This window comes from Priapulus caudatus, unplaced genomic scaffold (genome assembly GCF_000485595.1).
Source record: "Priapulus caudatus unplaced genomic scaffold, Priapulus_caudatus-5.0.1 Scaffold581, whole genome shotgun sequence".
Lineage (NCBI taxonomy): Eukaryota > Metazoa > Priapulida > Priapulimorpha > Priapulimorphida > Priapulidae > Priapulus > Priapulus caudatus.
Window position 1 is genome coordinate 69,870 of NW_014577642.1, and position 22,678 is coordinate 92,547.

The window sequence follows — 22,678 nt, forward strand, 5'->3', positions numbered from 1 at the left end:
GGAGTGGGTTGAATGTATTCTCCGAACCGAAACGAAAAAAACCAACCGAAAACCGAACCGAACGGGAAGTACCGCGATACAGTTGAATCGCTTAATTGTTACACCCCTAGTAGTAACAGCATCTACGTGTATTGCTAATGTAGTGTGTGATGTACGTGTGATACTCTGCAGTAACAGCATCTACGTGTATTGCCTAAATGTAGTGCTTGTGATGTCGTGTGATCTCTGTTTTTTTTTTCGCAGTAACAGCATCTATCGTGTATTGCTAATGTAGTGTTGTGTGATGTACGTGTGATCTCTGCATAACAGGCATCTACGTGTATTGCTAACTGTAGTCGTGTGCTGATGTACGCTGTGCATCTGCTGCCCAAGTAACAGCATCTGACTATATTGCTAAATGTGTGTGTGTGAATGTACGTGTGATCTCTGCAGTAACGCCATCTACGTTATTGCTAATGCTAGTGTGTGTGATGTACGCTGTGATTCTCTGCTAGCTAACAGCATCTACCGTGTATTGCTAAATGAGTGTGGTTGATGTACGTGTGATCTCTGTCAGTAACAGGCATCATACGTGTATTGCCTAATTTAGTGTGTGTGATGTACGTGTGATCTCTGCAGTAACAGGCTCTACGTGTATTGCTAATGTAGTGTGTGTGATGATAGCGTGTGATCTCTGCAGTAACAGCATCTACGTGTTTGGCTAATGTAGTGTGTTGGATGTTACGTGTGATGCTCTTGCAGCTAACAGCATATCTACGTGTATTGCTAATGTAGTGTGTGTGATGTAGCGTGTGATCTCCTGATAGTAACAGCATCTACGTGTAATTGCTAATGTAGTGTGTGGTATGCTAGCGTGTGATCTCTGTCAGTAACAGCATCTACGTGTATTGCTAATGTAGTGTGGTGATGTACGTGTGATCTCTGCGTAACAGCATCTACGTGTATTGCTAATGTAGTGTGTGTGATGTACGTGTGATCTCTGCAGTAACAGCATCTACGTGTATTGCTAATTAGTGTGTGTGATGTACGTCTGATCTCTGGAGTACACAGCCATCTAACGTGTAGTGCTAAGTGTAGTGTGTGTGATGTAACGTGTGATCTCTTGAGTAAACAGCATCTACGGTATTGCTAATTGTGTGTGTGGATGTACGTGTGATCTCTGCAGTAACAGCATCTAGTGTATTGCTAATGTAGTGTGTGTGATGTACGTGTGAGATCTCTGCAGTAACAGCATCTACGTGGGCGTCGACGTCGCACGTTCTGGTGGCTCGTCCCGTGCCCGTCAAGGACCAGGTGAAGCAGCTCGTCCAGCAGAAGCAGTTTGAACTCGCCCTGCAGCTCGTGGTGCGTACTGTCGTAAATTACAATTTGAATAATAGTCTATTCAACATACTGTAAAATCCAATTTTCGTGGATTTTGTGTGTCCATCAATCCACGAATTTATGTAGCCAACGAAATATTATGTACATATGTCAATTGCCAGTTCTGGAGTGGAGGTCCTCAGACCGACGCCTGCCGTCTGTGCATACTAGTAATATATACTATCAACAACCTCGACATCATGCTCGTGTATAATGTACACATGTAAACAATGTTCAGTGTGCGATTCATACTACAGCGTTATTTTAATTGTTTTTTTTTCAAGTTAAAATGGAAAGAATTAAATCAATCTTCCTGAGTAATATGTTTTATCAATTTATATAAGTATTACCGCATGCACGCTGTCATTAACGGCAGCGTACGAGTCAGGTTAGTAATCTGTTTTGTTGCATTATTGTTTTTGATAAAAAAAATTTCTTGAAGGCTTGATCACAATTTTAAGAACCCACGAACATGTATTTTTTTATTGAAACCACGAAATAAGTGACTTTATAGTATTATGTTGCTATATACACGATATATGCTACCTTATCAGAATATGTAGACCATGTTTAGCGTATGGCGTATGGAGTGGTCTGGTGACGTATTAGCATGTGGTGTGGGCAGCGATAAGAGAGAGTGAGAGACCGGGTGGCGACGGAACGAGAGCAGATAATGTACGGAATGTCGAGATAGCATTGTTGAGTGAATAAATTGTCGAGTGAATAGTTGTCGAGTGGGTAGATTGTCGAGTATATAGATTGTAGACTGGATCGTCGTGTATAGAGAACCGGCACAGGCGAGTCTGGCACAAAGGTTGCATAATAGAATTTTGTAACACGTACTACAGACGATGTGCCACGGACCGTTGCTAACTAGAGACTGCGTTCTGGGGGGATCCAGAGGACGGTGATGACACAAAAGATGGGCAATGTCCAGGCGGTCAGGACTCGCTTGTATTCCTGACTTTGGAACTAATTTATCCAGTGATAAGAAATATTTTCTCTACTTAAAATACACCAAAGTATTAATATTGATAAATTATCATCAAACTTGGCATCTTTCTCTAAGAAAAAATCATGTAAGAGTTCGTTCTCCAAGCCACACCTTTACTCGCACGCCGGCTCAGTGTGGCAATAACTCCCATTCAGATTGTCTGGATTGTGATTGGCAGGAGCTGTCTGATGAGGTGGCAAGAGGAGAAGAAGGAGAGGATACAATCAGATACAGACTGCTGTTCGCCTTCAATCTGTTCTATCAGGCATCGAATTTCAAGCGAATCCCATGGGATTTTCTGTTCATACAGCTGGACACAGGTATTGGAGCGTCCTCTCCTTAATGAATGTAGTGCTAGTGCTGAAGCGTAAGCATACTGGGTTCAAAGGTCGCCAGACTGTATTTAATTTTACGATCAAGAAAATTATTGGCAGAAGCAATGCAATTAGTAATGCCTCATGCTAATTAAACCTGTGCACCTGGAGCAAGATGACTGACGTCTTATTGATAAACTGTTGCTAGCGTCAATCTTGCTATACCCGTTTATACGTGATGTCCACATGTGCATGTCAAAATATTGCCTTTGGCAGTATTTTGTTATTAAACATATTGCTTAGAAGACCTTATCGGCAATGCTGATTGATTTTGAACAGCCTCTCGATCATGCCAGAGTGGCATGGGTAAATTCACCATCTAACTGGCTGTTAGGGCGCTTTTTACTAGTCTTGATTATTTTCTATTCTGTTGCAGAATCCGTCTCATGTTATCCGGCTCTTCCAAGGCCTGCTACCTTCCAGACTTCAGGAAGTCAGCTGGAAGCTATCCTGAAAAGCTTCCTGACATTGCGCGGAGCCGACGGCTGTGAGAATGGCATTGTAGCTTAATAGAGAGTAACCTCACACAGGTTGTGTTAAATAAACTGGTGTGCACACAGGTGTGATAGTAAGGGACTTCACACAGGTGGCCATTTGATAGTTAGTAGAGCTACCTATGACATCAGGTGTGTTACGTTAAGTGTCGCTATCCACCTGCTGGCTAGTGAGCACCTTATATCACCGATGCTAATTTAATAGTATCTAGATACTTCTTAATTACTGATTGCTAAAAAAAAATCCAAGCCTGTTATTAAATTGTACGCGATCACCTCTGATATGAACACTTGACCACGTGTGAATGTTAATCCTACATATAAACAAATTCAACAAGTATTTACATCTAATTTGCAGTCCGGCTATGCTTCTGGGAGGTGTATGTCGCGATTTGAACATTCATCACAAACCGGAAGCCCTTGTAATCCATGTTGCGGGCGTACGCCATGGAGCCTAGTAATATGGATATGACAAAGCAGGTTCAGTTCTCCCAGTGCGACCATAAAGAGGGCGCCGCTACAGTGAAGGGCTGTCTCAGCGGCAGCAGCCTGCCAGATTATCGACACGACATTGCTCAAGTGCTACCTACAGGTAAAATTATGGGCGTTTGCGCGCTTTACGGTCCAATACGCCCGGGTTGCCTGCTGGTTGTTTTCAAGTTCTAACTAGCTAGGATGGAATCTTTCTGGCGGCGATCGCGGAATATCCCAGCGGATTCTCACAGTGCCAGGGATCGATTTTGTGAACACGTGTAAATCCGTCTGAGAAAATTTTAGGGTTGGTTAGAATGTAGCAACATTTTCATTTTACAGTTCGCAACAGTAACTTTCATAATAACATTGTAATTACAGCAAATTGTAAATAATACAGCAGGCTGCTAACATGTAATCCGCATTATGCAATGATAGCATATTTGAAAGCGCCAGCATAAATGGTGATGTGTATTTATCATTGTATACAGCGAACACAGCACAATGCGTCTAGGACAATACGCCTGTCTGGCAGTGTAAGTACTTGTGGAGGCCGTATGAATAAAATGATGAGGCCTTGTATACCACGGCTTGTTGAGTGTGGCCAAAATAAATCAAAACGGAATTCATTCGAGTCAGTGTATTTCATGCATTTGATCCACTATTATATGGTGAGATTAATGAGAGGCGGACACATCTAACCATAGCGGTCGACAAGATGCTTGAGGAAGCAAGTTTCGCGTGGCGCTGTGGTTAGAAAAATCTGTCAGCACTGAGTGCTCAAAATCGGGAAGCGAAAACTGATAGAGGTGACGGCGAGCGGGTTGAACGACTATGCTCGGGAAAGTGCCCCGATGATAGCTGCAAGGGCATGTTTGTACTGGCAGTGAATTTGAAAAACTGCCTGCGACAATGAACATCTTATATTATATATATGCGTTCAGCCTCATGGGACTCGTGTGGAAAGCTGTACATTAAAATAATTTTGTTTGCAGAATGTAAGCTTAAATTTTTGTATTGAATTATTTTTAATTCTGGCTGATTATGGATAATGCCAGTGCATAGCATATACTCCTGCAGTGTACTGTATATGTTCTGCTAACAATTCTGATTCTGTATGTGTCTTCTAAATGCAATTTTATGCCTTGTTGTTGTTGAAAATTCAAAAAATACTTCCTTGAACCCTACCAGGCTTTTCCGCCCTGCGACCTGACCGCCCCCCCCTGCTTACCCTTTTCCCCCCCCCCCCCGCTAGGACCCCAGCCCCTATTTTCAGCCTGAAAAACAACAAATTGTCATTCCCATCCCTGCACCTAACTATGTACTTTGAGCCATCAAGTAATTTTTTAGCCTCCATAGAAAGATGAAGGCTGTTACCCACCGCTGTCAGTGTGTGCCCCGAATGCAACATCTTTGGCTGGTTTATTCACCGTTGAAAAATGCACCGTCTGACGTCGTAAACTTGCTGCACCGCTTCTATCTAGGGGCTGGTAGCTTAACCCTGTCAGTCGGTCATTAACTTTTTGAAAGATGCTCAGTGAGAATCTTAGCTCATCCCTAGATAAACAACTACATGGCAATATCATCACAACATTCAGCTGAGGAAAATCAATACAAGCGAAGCCCGATTCCTAGCGGTTCGTGTTTGCTTAAAGGCCATACCTCACTATGCTAGCTATGAGGATGCTAGATTACTCGTTACAGCTATATTGTTGTGCGGAAAGTACGTCACACTGCCACTAGCCAGCTAATGATTTATCACTACTTATAAGCGTATACTTGCTATTGCTGACAAACGATGCGCGCTATTGCTGCCGCCTGTCTACGACTGCGCGACAACCACTGCCCCTGGATGAGAGCGAGAGAGTGTCTGAGACAACATTCAGAGAGCTTCAGCGAACTCATTCATCCTGTACCAGTAGGAAGATCTCAAACGATGTACGCAGCGCCGGTGAGAAGTTCGCCGTCAAATCATAGTCGGAGAGAAATAGTCGGCTAGTGTGTGTAACAGTGCTGCTGTCAATATTTGCTAAAGCTGTACTTGCACTGTCTGCACTGGTTTTGCCATTTGTCATAAGATAAGTGTTTGCAGATCCGTCTCATGTTATCGGCCTCTTCCCAGGCCTGCTACCTCCAGACTTCAGGAGTCAGCTGGAGTATCCTGAAAAGCTTCCTGAATTGGCGGGAGCCGACCTGGAGAATGGCTTTGTAGCTTTAATAGAGTACCTCACACAGGTGTGTTAATAAACTGTGTGCACACAGGTGTGATAGTAGGGACTTCACACAGGTGTAATAGCTAGCCTTGTGCACTGGTGTGATAGTAGATACATTACACGGGTGGCAGTTGTGTTAGTGAGTACCTATGACATCAGGTGTGTACGTAAGTGTCGTACACCTGTGCTAGTGAGCACCTTATATCACCATGCTAATTTAATAGTCATCTAGATACTTCTATACTGATCTAAAAAAAAATCCAAGCTGTTATTAAATTGTACGGATCACCTCTATATGAACACTTGCACGTGTGAATGTTATCTACATATAAACAAATTCAACAAGTAGTTTACATCTAATTTGCAGTCGGCTATGTTCTGGGTAGGTGTATGTCGGATTTGAACATTCATTCACACCGGAAGCCCTTGTAATCCATGTTGCGCAGGTACGCATGGAGCTAGTAAAGGATATGACAAAGCAGGTTCAGTTCTCCAGTGCGACCATAGAGGGCGCCGCTACAGTGAAGCTGTCTCAGCGGCAGCAGCTGCAGATTATCGACACGACATTGCTCAAGTGCTACCTACAGGTAAACTTATGGCGTTGCGCGCTTTACGTCCATATACCCGGGGTTGCTGCTGGTTGTTTTCAAGTTCTAGCTAGTACTTGAGCCATCAAAGTAATTTTTTAGCTTCTAATAGAAAGATGAAGCTGTTACCCACCGTGTCGTGTGTGCAAACCCGAATGCAACATCTTTGGCTGGTTTATTCACGTGAAAATGCACGTCTGACGTGTAAATTGCTGTCACCGCTTCTATCTAGGGGGAGACTTAACCTGTCAGTCGGTCATTAACTTTGAAAGATGCCTCGTGAGAATTAGCTCATCCTGATAACAATACATGGCCATATCATCACAAATTCAGCTGAGAAAATCAATACAAGCGAAGCATTCCCTAGGGTTGTTTGTAAAGGATACCTTACACCTATGCTAGCTAGGAGGATGCTAGATTACTGTTACAGCTATTTGTGTGGGAAAGATACGTCACACCTGCACTAGCAGGCATAATGATTTATCACTATTATAAGCTATACTTGCTATTGCAGACGAACGATGCGCTTATTGCTCCGCTGTTACGACTGCGCGACAACCACTGCCACCTGGATGAGAGCGAGAGAGTGCTGAAGAAACATCAGAAGTTCAGCGAACTCATCATCCTGTACCAGAGGAAGAATCTTCACAAACGAGGTGAGAAGTCGCCGTCAAAATCAAGGGAGAAATAGTCGCAGGTTGTAACAGTGCTGCTGTCAATATTTGCTAAAGTGTACTTGCGCGCATCGACTGTTTTGCATTTGTCATAAGATAGAAAACTTTTCAGATTCTTTCTTCTCAAAGACAGCTTTTCGTTTTGAAAAACCATGTGATGGTTATCATTAGGTAGTATAATTAAATAAAACCAAAATATGATAATAAATAAAAAATATAAAGTATAATTTTAAAAAGTAACTAATAAATAATGTTTGTACCAACTAATATGTATTTCATAGCCTAGCTTCACTGGTACAGGGGATATAGTCATTTATAATATATATATATGCAAAGCTAACGGATCGCTTTTTGAAACTGTATTTTCAGAAATAATTTGGGATACATCTCGTAGTTATTGATCTTACATTATACAGTGAAATCCGATGATATCACTCCAAGAGATACTTAACCAATATTATAAGCAAACGTGTCGATGACCACTGATACATAAATATTGTTACGCAGCTCTGGATCTGCTGCTAAAACAAGCCATGAAGCCAGACTCCGCTCTGAAGGGACACGAGAGGACCGTACAGTATTTACAGCATCTCGGCAGAGATCACCTGCCTCTGATATTCGAGTTCTCTAGCTGGGTGCTGAAAGCTCATCCAGAAGATGGCCTTAAGGTAATGCTGTCCGTGCAAAGTGTATGAAAATATTTTGCATATATAACAAAAAATAGTCTGTGCATAGAAACTTGGGTATTCCTCCCCAATGCAGAAGATAAATTTGTTTATAAGCTTCTCAAATGCTCTTGCAAAGCATACGCTATGTAAATGTTCATTCGAGTAGCGTGTAAGTGAATTTGTCAGAGCGTGTGCGATGTAGGGTACGCAAGCAAGAACGGTTAGTTTTGTTGGCGACATTGCTGGTGCTGGCTGCATGTTATCGTAGCTGAAATACGTGCCAACTGTCTGTGGAAATTGCAGATTTATTATGCAGTGAAAAAAGGGGAACTAGATGTATTAAGATAAAAGCTGGAGCAGGATGAAGCTTCTTATGGCTGCACTGATAGTATTGATTGGTCGGGGTAGTGATTAGAGAAAGAGAAGCTCTAATGAGGCGAGGATCCTCTTTATGTACAGTGGCATCAACAAACCAGTGTAAACGTAGAGTTCTTAATGACCGAGGCTCGTGTAGTTTTAATTAGTGGCATGGCATACATTCCTCTCTGCAGTACTCTGTATTAATTTCTTTGATCTCGGTTCTGTCATCTTCTCGTGATATAAAATACAATTTTCTGAACTCATACCTGCTTCTATGTAAAAGAATAAAAATATGAAGGGTTATGCTCATGAAATATGCTCGTGTGTGCAGATTTTCACCGATGACCTTCCAGAAGTGGAACTTTTACCACGGGATAAAATTCTACAGTACCTACAACAACACTTCCCTGATCTAGTCATTCCATACCTGGTAAGCTCGTTTTGCAAAAGAAACCACTGATTAGCCGAAATCTAGCACTGTAACAGCCTAAGAATACATTAACGATCGCAGTGGTAACTTTACGTTTTATTATATTAATACACACGTGTGTAATTAGTTTCGTGCCCTCCAATATGCACTAGCTACTAGTAATATTATAGGGTATTTTTTTGTACTATACTTACATTTATATAATTCTGTGTGCTACGCAATATGCAATATGCCCGCTGTGGCAACACGCAGGGCAGTAAATTCCGCCTCTCTTCACGCTCACCTACATTAATTGCCGAACATCATAGCCAATTATTGTGCACTCCTACGGGAGTTGTCAAGTGGAAGCAAATTGGCAGCTAATTGGTTAGCGGGTGATGTGCGTTGGCAGGAGCACGTGGTGCTGGAGTGGGACGACACGTCGCCGCACTACCACAACTCTCTCGTGAATCACTACAGGCAGCGGGTGCAGGCACTGACGGCAGACTACCTGGACTCTCTACCCGAGGGTATGAAGTGTGCGTGGTGTGTGCGCGAGTGTGCATTTGTGCGCATATGTATGCAGGCGCATGTGTTTGTGCATGTATGCATGCATCCGTGTGTGTGCATGTGCGCGTACGTGTGCATGTGCGCGTACGTGTGCACGCGCGTGTATTTGATGTATGCATGTACTTGTGCGTCTGTGCGTGTATAGCTCACTTATACTCACTCAAATTCGCTATAATAAAATCATTTTCTTCTCAAGAATTATGATATTTTTTCACAGTATTTCACACAGTTCAGTATTAAAGTTCTGCATCTTCACACAGTTTTTCACACAGCTCAGTGTTAAAGTTCCGCATCTTCACACAGTTCTTTCATGGTCCAGTGTCAGAATCCCGCGTCTTCCGCAGGTCAGCTTCCGAGGCCGCATGGCATGGAACCGGGAGAGCTTGGCGAACTTCGCAACAAACTCGTTTTCTTCCTGGAGTCGTCAACGCACTACGTCGCTCAGGCCGTTCTCGTCCATTTTCCCTTCGACGGTAAGCGACGCCTTAGCGATTTAACGTGCCACCATTCCAGAGTGTCTCGGGTACACACTCTATCCTGACTCCCCCCAACTCAAAGCTGCCAGTTCCAGAGATTGCCGTACGTTGTTCTCCCACATAAATTGGGAAACCATTCAAATTCGCTCTACATCGGAGGGTTCACTAGAGCAACGCATAGAAGCCGTTTCCGAAGAGATGACGGTTTCACGTCAGCAAATTGTGTGTTAAGCGACTCGGGTGCCGCGACGCTATTTCACCACACTCGTTAACAGCCCCAGCTGTTGTTATAATTGCTGCGTCGTTAGAAGGTATCCCATCTCATTCCGTCGCCATTCCGAGAGGTGAGACTCACCGACCCGGTACAGCGCGTCTTGCTCGGGGATGGTGCGATCGACACACGCGACCTCATGCCGTGGCGGGCGAGGATGTTCACATGTTTTTTAACGCGTCGCTTGTTTTCCAGCGTTCTTCGAGGAGCGGGCGATCCTGCTCGGGAGGCTGGGTCGACACGAGCAGGCTCTCGCTATCTACATCTACGTGATCTGTGACCTTGCCAAGGCAGAAGAGTAAGTGGTGCAGCAATGTAGTACGGCCCGTTCTCGCGGCAGTTCCTGGAGTATACCTTCTTTATTACATCTGCACTGTATCCATAATTTATACTGCACGAAATAAAACCAGTCGTAATGATCATTATTACATGGTAATGGTTGTCTATCTAATCTCTTCATGATGATAGAGGAAATTGCTCAAACTTGACAGTCGTAGTGATGGATGATGTAAGAATACTTGTATATGCTTTTTTATTTTGTTTTCAGGTATTGTAGAAGAAATTATAGCAAGACAAAAGATAGCAGCAAAGATGTAAAGACATAATATCTTCGTTTACGTTTAGTTACTACCTCTAAGAGTACCTAAAGGCTATAAACTCTAGAATAGACCTTCCGATTCCTGTAATGGGGTGCAAGATTATATGATGCCAGTTAAAATCCTCATTACGGTTTCTTCCTCGCAGTCGGGCACATTTTCGCATTCGCACAGACAGCGCACAGTAACGGACTGCACTTACGTGTTCGCACGTCCTAACGGTCGATCGTTGGGTAGTAACGAGTGTTCTACCCTTCTTCGCTGGTTGCAGGTGTTCCTGACGATGTTCAAGATCTTGGTCGTTCCTCCTGATCCGACGATGATTGGCGTGATGCTTCCGCAGCTTCCAAATCCCGAGCCGCAGCCGGTGATGGCGCTCGAGCTTCTCCGTCTCCATGCCAACAAGATCGACACCATCAAGGTATTCTTTAACGATGTCGCGCCTGGAATCTTGCGTGTGCAAACACCATGTACCGTTAACCCCCCCTCCTTCGCCTCACCCCAGCCTGCAGTGGTCTTACCCTCACATTCTCACTTACACTCAAGGGTGGGGTCAGCTTCGTAAAGTGCACGAAATTTCCACTGAAGTCGTGTGGCTTTTTAAACAGGAATGATTGTGGTAGGGGCAATGTATTTGTACACTGTATACACTGTTTGTTGCAGCCATGGCCGCAAAATGCCCCTGACTTTAGAGGCAGCGGATTTTTGTACGTTTGTTTGGGTTCTCGTAAATAACCTAACAAAAACTTAATTTTCGGCAAAAAGACGAAGTCTATTGCCGTTGAGCATGTGGTAGGGTGCAGGGATAACTACACTTATATGCTTTGCATTCTTTTATCTGGCACTGCACTCACGTGCAGTTTATGTTTTCAATAGACAAAAATGAATGCTCAGCTTGCGAAACATCTCTGAGTTGTCTTGACAATTTCGTTCGCGCACTGCGTTTTTTGCACTTGCAAGCGTTTCACGTCTTATCATCACAGGCGCTGCAGCTGCTGCCGTTGCCGACGCGCGTTTGCGACATCCATCAGTTCCTGGAGAAGGTTCTGCAGGAGAGGGCGTCGCACAAGCGGCGGGGCCAAATCCTCAGAAGTCTCCTCAGCGCAGAGCATCTACAGGTGAGAGTGAGGGAAGATTTTCACATCAGCGCTTCACCTTAATTTGTGCAGTGCACGGGTGTATCGACGGATAAGCTTAGCATTTCTTCATTCGATTTCTACAATCAGTTGTTTAATCGAAGTTTCTTGCACACGTTTTTATATGAATTTCACCTCATTCTGGTAGTACATTCTCGCCATTGTATATGTGAATGGGCATCCGTGTGTTTTTGCATATGCGTGTGTGTGTATTGTATGTATGTGTTTATACTGTACATGTGTTATTTACTGTTCGTGTGACAGGTTCAGGAGCAGATTATATTTCACCAAGCTCACAAAATTGTGATCACAGATGAAAATATATGTAGAGTATGCAAGAAGAAAATTGGTAACAGGTACGCAATTGCAGAAATTGTGAATTTGTGCGTGTTCCATGTATTCTTTGAGTTTTTGAAGAATTTTCTCAAGTGCCTGTAAATTAACTCTTAATTGATAACTGTCTATAAACATGAATTTAGTTTTAATGTTTACAAAAATTTTCCATCACGTTCTGTAAGAACGCGCGAATTAGTGTTATCCTGTCTGCACTGATGATTTATCATTAATGCTGTTGGCTTTGTTTTTGCTTTAGTGCCTTTGCCAGATATCCGAATGGTGTGCTGGTTCATTACTACTGCTGCAAGGATGTCAAGATCTGTCCAGTAGAATTGTGAGGCTACGTTTAGTGTGCAAGCGCGTAAAACCACGTCGGGCATTCACGCAACTCTATTCTGCTATACATAAATTAATAGACGAAGCTAGCTTTACCATTCCAAATCGTTAAGGTGGTAATACCTTACAATCTTTCAGTGTCTGCTATTAGTTTCAGTTCAAGTAATGTATTATTCATCTTACATATTAATTTTTGCACGTATATAATAGATTGCTCACGTTGTAAATAATTAACTATTACACAAGCTCAGTCTGTAGCACTGGAAGCAAAACCTAATTAGTGTTACTTGTGGCATCTCTGTGACAGGCAGCATATGCAACAGCAGCTATAACAAAAACTTCAAATTCCTTTGACTTGTGCTTAATTTTTGTGGAGGATAATTGGGATATGGCAAATTCATTTTTTATAATGAGTAGTGAACAACACGAATTGGTATAGAGCATAAATTCAAACCTGATGTAGATACTAATAGTGCTGAAAGCTACACTAATGTGTACTCTTAATTATAAGCAAAACTAATTAAGAATTCTGCTTGTAACTATACTCATAACTATTATACACAATAGAAATCACCTACGAAAACTTCACAGTTCAGCACAGTCACAATATGATTTCACAGTTTTGTGTTTCGTGTGGCTAAATTTTTCATAGATGAAACATAATGACATAGTAAGCACAGATGTATTTAATCTCTGTTTATGCCTAAAATGAAAGGAATGTCCAGGCAATGATAATTTTATTTCGTTCAATAATTCATGTGATGTGCACACTTGATAGCTTAGTAGGTGAAAGTTACTCTACTAGCGTGCGCATTTTTGTATGTGAAATAATACATCATATCAGGATATGTAGATGGGAAACATAACATTTAGAGCTTCGAATTATTGAGGGGTAAACTGTAAATAGTTCTTGTTGCATATCTAGATTATGGTTATCAATGCGTTTGCGAGAGAGTGTGTTAATTGTCGCATTGATGCGTTCGCCCGCGTTCGTGTGATAATGACCGATTCGTGATAATACTAGATAATTGTCAAAGCGTGTCAGCTTCGCGGTAGGATATATGCTCTAACTGTCGCGTGCATTCACCCGCCTGCTCAATGCTTGTGTGTGTGCGTCTGCGCGCGCACGTGCGTGTGTGTATCAAAGATCGGTAGTAATAAGGGTAGTAACGGGAGTAATCGGGAGTATAAGCTGCAATTTTAGCAACGATTGTAAGCCTCTCAGAGGCAGGAAAGGTGCATTGTGTTGGCAGTAGCCTGCAGCTATCCGTGTCCTCCATTCATCCCCCTCATCGGGCGAAAGAGCCTCGACGCAGTGCGCAGCAGTGCCTCCGTGGAAAACAGTTTTGCGGGGAAGGACGCGCGTCGGTCTATACATGCAGATTTTTGTCAGCCGCCGCGAAAAGTGCGCGATTTTGATTGTACGTCCTGATAGATTATGTAAATACTGATATCTGAAAGCGACTCAGGTTTTTGCCGGGGGATGCTTTGGTGTGCACGCTCGCTGTCAGGGAGACTATAATGCGAAGTGTTCGTTATGCGAGAATTGAATAGGATGGATGCTAAAAATATGTGCAGTATCGCGCGGACAGCTTTTTATGAAGCCAGAGTTATTGACAGGAAATCGCGTGTATGGCCTTAGCTTGAGTGGTATCGCAAAACGGGGTGTTGTGCGGTTTGACCAGGAAGCTGTGTAATTGCAGGGAAGGGGTGTTGTAGAAGGACCTGTGTGTTGATGCGGTAAGGTGTATTGTTACGGGAGAGGTGTGTTGCGGGAGAGATGTTTTATTACAGGGAAGGTATGTTGTAGCAGGAGAGGTATGTTGTATCATATAGATATGTTGGTGCACGCGTTAGTGCACACGCAGACTGCACGCACGCGCGCAAATCTGACCGCCCGTCTGCGTGCACACACACACATACACGCACGCACGCACGCACGCACGCACGCGCGCACACACACACACACACACACAAGCACACACACACACACACACACACACACACACGCGCGCGCGCGCGCGCACGCACGCACATTATAATTTTATTGAATGCTTACTAAACACTGATAGCGAGAGTTTGCATTTTAGAATGCTGCAAGCTGAAGCATGCCTTTTAGCATGGTTAAGAGCAGAAGCTTGCATTTTAAAGTGCATTGTTCGGCACGTTTCCTTGGGCGATCAGCGTGTGAAATTCTCTGCGCGTTAGTGCAGTGAGTGATTTCCACGTGAACGCCCGAATACGAACACGTATAAGAGTACAAAGCTTGCGTGTGCTGCCGTTTCTAATCAATAATAAATCGTGTACATAGCGGTCTAATGCAAATCAGGGAGGAAGCGGGAAAAAGCGGCCGGAAGTTTTGTTAGTATTAAAATACGTGTGCCGATATCATTAAGCATTCATGAGCATTGTGTGGAAATCTGCGATGTGCTTTAATTTGATACTGTGTTTAGTGTACATGACAATGGCAATATTGTTTCGTTTGTATATACACTGTATAGCTATTTTTAATGATTATATATACGGCTTTTTTCATTTGTATATAAAAGATTATCCACACATATCCTTCGTTATATTTATTTGAAATTAGGCGTTTAATAAATATATTATTATATTGCCAAACATTCGTTTATATCCCATTTACTGCTATCATGTAATCAGATAGATTCAACTAAATTGTGGTAATGAAATATTCTCATTTGTGACATTTCGAGTTAATGTACTGTACATTTCTATCAGTACAGGTATCGTTGCTAAGTTTTCGACATTCTTCTACAGATATGACAAATTTACAGTCCTCGGATAGGTTTCTCAGTCTGTAACCCAATTAAATCAATAAATTGTCTTTCGTTTTATATACACACAGACCTTATTGTAATCAATACTTATACACATATATAGGTACCAATGTGGAATAATAGGAAAAATACGAAAAATACCTGTCTAGACAATCGGGGTATAAATTTTTAAACGAACACTACTTATAAGCTAAAACATCCCCCTACAATAGCAGTGTAACTAGAATTCATTGTGATCAATTGCATAAATTATAAGCTACACTGAAACTGATTTACGGAATATCAAGAGTAGATAATAACACATGTGTTATTATCTACTCTTGGGAATATATAGATACGAATATTCACGCAAAACTTAAAGTGGATATGTACTGGGTTATGCGATCGCTTGTCATGATTATAACTGTATATGCAAAGCCGCAAAGTAAGCTGATGTGAAACACGATACAAGTGATGGTAGGGCTATATATAATATATATAATCGATAGTTATGATAATGAAATCCCAAGCAATGTAGGCCCTACATGTATATTTTTTATCAAAACCATGATCAGCTACAATATTCAATGTGTTGAGATTCTCTTGTGTTGCTGGATTGGATGCTTGCGCCATAGATCCGCAGCGGGACAGAGCTGTGTGCATTTATCTTGCACTAACAGCGTATCGTGGAAATATGCTGGTGGTACTCATCGCAGCATCCCATCCCATAATAGTCGCGATCTATATTTTGTCTCAATGCGCTCCCCAAACGGGTTTATACGGAAAATGTACATGTTATATAATGATAATCTTTCCTAATAACATGCTAGCATATATTTCTGTACAAATAAATATTTAGTTTAACAATAATAATTGTATATTACATCAAAAGTACAAGACGCGAACATGGGCGTGGGAAAAGTAAACCCTGTGTACTTATACGCTGCGTTCCGTCAGGCGTTAGGTTCCCGATACGTATTGAGCATGCACCATCAAAAGAAAGTTCAATGACTTGACAAAGTGAAAAGAAAATAAGGACAGCATCAATACAGCAACAACACCTTTTTCGAGATCAGAACTTCCATTATCTCAGGGTAAGAATTAAAAACCGATAGGATTCGTAGTGAAACTGGTGTGAAACGGCGGCGTGGGAGTGGCCCACATCGTCTGCCACTGTCCACGCCATGTCAACAATCAGACGCCGAGCCACGAAGGACAGCGGGCGTTGATATCCTGAATTTTCTCGCCGTCGGCACCGTGTTCTGTTACGCGATCGCTTTGTTTCAGTTTTATTTATTATATACGCGTTACGGACGAAATAGCTGTCGTACTAGATTCCTAACGTACGTGGCCGGTAAGTACATTTATTTATACTAATTTGGCGTGGCTACGGGAGTGCCGAGTGGCGAGTCTTGAGGAGGTCTGATGCCGCCCTTCACACGGCATGGGCGTGAACAGTTGCCGGTGGTACATAAGCGATCTCTAATTGTCATTGACTGTTGGCATTGTAACTTAAAATCAGGATAGCCCTACAGATGTTGTTGACTGTTTATTTAAAATAGGCAATAGTATTTTCGGTTTTCAAAGGAAAATATTTTATTGAGTCCAGTCAGACCTCACCTCACCTGCCCAAAGATAGCTGGGTACGCGGCATAATACGTCCAAGCTGTCAAATGTTATAGCAAGTTACCTGGTTGTTGACTTGGCAGACTTGATAGTAGATACTGCAATCAGTTTTATGACCATTGTTTAGGAAAATTTCCCAACGTTTGCCCTGTTTGGTACCGTAATGGTTTTCGGCAGTAAAACCTGGCTTACCCATTAATTACGGCATTAGTTTTCGTGTGTATACTCGGTATAGTCTGTACAAGATGGCCACAAATCACAGGATAGTAAGGGGATGAAATGCATTCGTGGGTGGATGAAAGTGAGAGCGTGCTTAACACCTCTTCTTGCCCCTAATTGAAAGTTATGTTTGAAGTTTGAAAGCTAAGAAATCAATACTGTTTAATATTAAAATCACAAGTCAACTAAGCATGTGATGCTCTGTAAACGAGGCATTGCAAACTTTATATGAATTCCCCACGTGCTAATTATCCACATTATAATTTATGTGACCAAGCTGTTACACTCATCGGAATATAAGGTCGGATGTTTATACTTATAGTCGATTCTGTCGTGTACGGCATGCCACAAGCATTCTTCATTGTGGAGACGAGGGAGTAATATATCATTTACCTGACTCCTCGGTAGTGTGAGGCTGTGAGCTGCCTCTTGTAGCAGACAGGCAGCATGGCTTCATGCTGGGGTCAGTTCCAGGTGGGGTTGTTGACGATTGGTTAGTCTGCCTGTATACAGCTATCGAGACGTGATTGAAAAACGGACCAATATCCGCCCGAGCATTTGTAGCGGTGCGATAAATATTTAAACAGCAATTTGTACGGTATGTGTGTGTGATGTAATATAGACCAAATGGTGACAAGCAAATATCATCTTCAACTTACACGTGCGTATGCGTCCACACACATTGATGCTTTTTAGTGATGCTGTGGGTGTTGTATATCGCATTGAGAAAAATTGCCTGTAGAGCAACACATGTATATTTTACAGTATCTGGTGCTGCTGAGGTAGGGTGGTGGTGTAGATGGCTGTAGAACTGGCTGTGTAGCACTGGGAGCCTCTACAACCAATATCAGATATCACAGCTGTGAATCAGTGTAGCTAGCTAGCTAGGCCAAGCACACATGTACAGCATAGGACTGACGTGATGAGCTAGACAGTTGATGACTACTGTAAATGCGCCGAGAAGTTGAAGTAAAATTAAGGAATGATTTTCTGGGTAGCATCTGCATTTGTTTGATAGGATTATTCTAATAAGCAGTCACGTACACATGCATGTTGCATTCGCTTCGTGTGGCGCGTTTTTATACACGGTTAAAACAATTCACCAGCTAAAAAATTAATGGTTAAAGTACAAATAGTCTCTGCGTAATTGCTGCATCGTTTTGGCATCCGATTGTTCTGAAACTGTGCTGGCATGTTTAATTCTTCTGCAACCCTAAGCTTGACTCCGTTCTCGCTCCCAGCTTACCCAACGTTATAATCGTTAGAAGGGCCTTCAACCTCTCTGACGAGCAATTTACAAAATCGAACAACCGCCGTCGAAATCCCTTGGAGAAATACCCACTTTATCAGTTTTCTCGAACGGATTTTGCATGTAATTGGTTATCCTCGTTAGTGATTTCTCCGACCGTTAGTAATGGCAGCTGCGTGGTCCCGTCGCTTCGGCCTTTTGTGCAACAAAAGTTTAGGATTTATGAATACCCGTGAAGCCCTTTCACAAGATGGGTCGCCACAGTAACGTGTACTGCCGTGTCGCACGCAGCGGTGATCGCGCTCGCACTCACAGCAAGAATGAGATCTGCGATCGGAATGTGCGCGGGACGGGCCATGTGTGAGGAATAGTGAGTGCAACTGCCTGCGTGTGCGTGGTGGGGGGTGATGCTGAGTGCGATCGAATACCAGTTTTAACTCGGCAGGGGAGAAGTGGGATTCGTGCTAAACATTTGCAGTCAGTCAGTGAGAATTCTCATCTCATGTCTCGCCCGTCGCTTGTCGCTGGCTGGATACATGTATGCAGTGGGCAGTATACAGGTATATATATATCAGTGCTGCCACTTTAGACTTTTTTTAAGAAAATATACTTTTTATACTTTTTTCATGCATAAATACTTTTAAATACTTTTTTTTGCCAAAGATGGTCAAAACTCTTCGGACTTACATTTAGCCTTAGGTACACTGTATTTGATGAGATTAAAAATGTGCTTTGCTAGTCTTGTTGCAGGAGTGATGTGTGCTTTGTTCAGTTGAGTGTCCTGTCAGTGACCAAATGACAGACCATTGCATTGTTTCCCCTGCATTGACATGAGCGAAGCGGGCCGCATCGCTCAAATTCTCAGCCGCCACACAGAAATTTTTCCAAAACACTGCCTCGCTGACGAAACTTTTGATAACTTGAAAAAGAGATTCAAGAGTCATACAATGTGTCCAGAATAGCTTAGAATGCACCAAATTGCACCGTTTTGGTGGCCACCTCCCTAGCTGGCCAAAAACATGCACTGCTCAGTGTGCTAGGACCTCGCAACACACAAATACACCACAAAAAAATTTACTGCCTTAGCACAGCATTGAAATATTCCAAACTGAGAGTTCAAGAGACAACTCCTCATGACATTGCACACGTCATTCCTGAAGCTTGTTTACATGCTGCACATAGGCTATAATGTATTCGGTAATAAGGTATAAGGTAACAAATCATGGTAGGTTCATACAAATTTATACTTTTTTAAATACTTTTTTAGGCAATTTTGATACTTTTTTTCTGGACAGATTTGATATTTTTTAGCTCATCTGATATAGTCAGATGCAGCTTGTAGAATTGCATGAGCGTGCGTCCGTCCGGCCGTGCGTGCGTCCGTCAACAGCCATTACTCCTGGCATATCCTGAGTGGCAGCACTGATATATATATATGTATATATTTGCAGCAGCCTGTAGTCTGTTATGTTTTTGACGACGGGTGGTCCGAATTTAACCTAGGTGTGTGGATCGGCTGTGTGACTGAGTGATCCCATAGGCGGCAGGTAGCAGGACATCCATGTCGTAACGTGTGCGTAGAGGTGTTTAGTTGTTGTTTTTGTCTGTCGTTTGAACGTCTGGTTCTGTTTAGATTCTTGCGCGGTTGTCTTTACATGAGCAAATGTTTGAATTTCATTTTGCATTACATTAATGCGTAATGCTAATAATGAGTCATCCTCAGTCTGCCTCTGTGTCCCCCCTCTGTTTTCCTCTCTCTGTCTCGCTCACATTCTAATCTGTCTGTGTCTGTCTGTCTCTTTCTCTCAATCACATTCTAATCGGTCTATGTCTGTCTGTCTCTCGCTCTTCCACTCTATATATAGTCATTTGATTCAAGAGAACATGGGTCTATTTATGAACATAGGCGAGGTTTCTCGTGAGTGCTACGTCGTCGCGATAACCGTTCGTGCAGATGTGGGCCGTTGACTAGGTGGGTTAGTTAGACTTATAGTTATAATCGTAAAATAAAACATGGTGAGAACGCGATCACTTTTCTCGGATCGCCGTGCCATGTGGTTGCACGAATCCGCTCTCGGCCGAGTCCGGCTGATGCAGCGCTAAATGCGCGTGCTTTCCTCCCCCTCCCCGCCTAGCGTGGTGCGGGCCACGCCCCGGCAGCCACGAATTTTTGAAGTCTCGGCGAGGACCCGTCTGCATAATATACTGTACGCGCGCGCGCTGACGATGCTTCATTTTGTTTTCGTCGGGGAAACTAATCAATTCGGCGAGCGTCTCTCGAGGCAGCTGGGGAAAAATTGAAGCCCACCGTCGTTTGCCGCGGCGGCGGCGATGAGAATGCGGCTGGCTGCTCGGAGGCGGCGGCTGCGGCTCCTCGCATGCGCGCGGGGATGCTCTCGTGAAAGTACAGTAGTAGTTCGCATTTGGGCGAAATCAGTGGCTTGTGTATCGCCTTACAGAATAAATAAACTCGCTCGGCTCCGTCCACCACTCCGGCCAGTGTGGCTAGCCCCGGGATGCTGCGGCGGCGATTGACGGTTGCCGTACCTAAATCACGAAGCCACGCGCGTTTACTCCCGGCGGCAGTCGTCTTGATAAGCTGTTTAGCATGTTGGCTTCTCTGAAAACCCTGCAGGAAACTGGCAGCTCGGGAAAATTTCAGTGGCTAGTCGGCAAGCTGAAACTTGTTAGGTATCGTTAAGGACGTGTACGTGTAGTCACAGTGTTTAGAACTTTAGGCGTCATCTGCGAGTCAGCAACAATAGTAAACGCTGGTCCTAGGGGCAATTTCAGTGGCTAGTCACCCAACTAGAATTTCTTCGGTGTCATTAGGGACGTGTACATGTAGTCTGCCACAGTATTCTGGTGTCCTCTGTGTGCCACTATGTACAGGTCAGCTTTACTAGTAAATGTCGGTGTAGCTCTCAGTCTGCAGTTTCTTTTCCATTAACCGTTCCATCTCTGCTCACATAAACCTCCCCGTACAGACGAAATTCGCTTTTAATTCTCTCGATACGTGAAAGGGCGACTCCGAACCTTTAGAATCCCTTTAGAGTGGTCATCATCAAATCACCATACACACTCGCTTCTACTTTATCGCAGAGAAACCCACCATCTATATTTATCGAGTTCATCCTCTCGTTTGAGCGAAACGTAGACGCTCGCCGTGCGCGTGGGTAAATATTAAATTATCGATGAATATTGTTACGCCATTTTGCGGTGGATTCCATAACCCATCAGTCATTATCAAGTGACCGGCATTGTCAGCTCTGGCTGCGGCTCGGTAGAGTACTTCCTGACTCTAAAGTCTAATGGATAGTAGAGCCGACTATTTTGGCCACCGCGTGCGAATGCCCTGTTACATGCGTATCGATCTTCTTGCATCCCTTATATATAGGCAGGCCTGCACAGCGCGAGCTTCATTAATATATTAAAACTTTATGCAAAATCTCCCCATGGTACGTGTAGCGTGCGTGTGTGCGTGAGTGTATATGCGTGCGTATGTGCATGCGCGCGTGCGATGAGTGGTATTGCTGCAGGCTCACAGCCTCGAGTGATATGTTATGATTCCACGCACGGACACATTCCGGTGTATTGACCGCCCACTGATTCCACGCGCTGTGGGTGTCTGCAAGCAGCTCAGCCCCTCGATCGCTTATTACCGAGAGGAAGGACTCTACGTTTACACATGCACGCATACACACACACACACACTAACACACACACACACACACACACACACTAACACACACACACACACACACACACACACACACAGCCACGTCACACACACACACACACACACACACTAACACACACACACACACACACACACACACGCACACGTACACACACACGCACGCCCGCATACGGACACGCGCACACTCGCATCTCTGACGAAGCGTCACGTAAAGGGGTGGACACACTAGCCGATTTTTCATGCGGATGAGTCGGTCGGCGATTTAGCCGGCCGGCTGAGTCTGGAGCTCTGCGGACACACTATACGCGGCTGAGCCGGGCGACTCTGTGGATTTTCAGCACGCTTCATCTCGCGCCACCTAGATTGATAGTCACTTGATTGTAAATTGATTGGCTGGCCATTTTTAACTTTAAATCACGTGACAACTAATTGTGATTTGATTGGCTGGTGAATTGTACAATCGGCCGGCTCAATCGCAGACCCGGGCACACTAGGCGATTGCAGCCGGCCGGCTCAAATAATTATCAAACATGATACGGCCGGCTCAGCCGTCCGGCTCGAAAATCGACCGCGACTGCGACCGAGACACTGGACACACTAGCCCTTAATAGTTTCTGGGTTGCTAAAAGTTGCTAAAAGAAGTTTCTCTCCCTCTCTCCCACTGGCAGCGCCAGCGTCCAGCACCCGTGTGAAACTGTCAGCACTGTGCGAGTATTATTCAGACTTGCGTGTTTGCGCAGCGGGCGCACGTGTTTCACAGGCTCTCACGAAACTCACACA

At 43.6% G+C, this 22,678-nt stretch overlaps 2 protein-coding genes across 2 annotated transcripts in view; both read left to right on the forward strand.

Annotated features, from left to right (window-relative positions):
• Positions 1-14,298, forward strand: part of LOC106811843 (vam6/Vps39-like protein) — a gene marked incomplete in the record, with an annotated part of 34,359 nt that extends 20,061 nt beyond the window's left edge. The window contains 15 exon segments of the mRNA XM_014815566.1: positions 1,226-1,344; positions 2,535-2,676; positions 5,788-5,930; positions 6,355-6,495; positions 7,010-7,151; positions 7,677-7,837; positions 8,529-8,627; positions 9,019-9,136; positions 9,521-9,649; positions 10,119-10,221; positions 10,471-10,516; positions 10,791-10,940; positions 11,503-11,637; positions 11,920-12,011; positions 12,248-14,298. Of these exon segments, the coding sequence (XP_014671052.1) occupies positions 1,226-1,344; positions 2,535-2,676; positions 5,788-5,930; positions 6,355-6,495; positions 7,010-7,151; positions 7,677-7,837; positions 8,529-8,627; positions 9,019-9,136; positions 9,521-9,649; positions 10,119-10,221; positions 10,471-10,516; positions 10,791-10,940; positions 11,503-11,637; positions 11,920-12,011; positions 12,248-12,329 (1,802 nt within the window).
• A 1,752-nt stretch (positions 14,299-16,050) lies between these two features.
• Positions 16,051-22,678, forward strand: part of LOC106811844 (spectrin beta chain-like) — a gene marked incomplete in the record, with an annotated part of 83,058 nt that continues 76,430 nt past the window's right edge. Inside the window, 1 exon segment of the mRNA XM_014815567.1 lies at positions 16,051-16,198.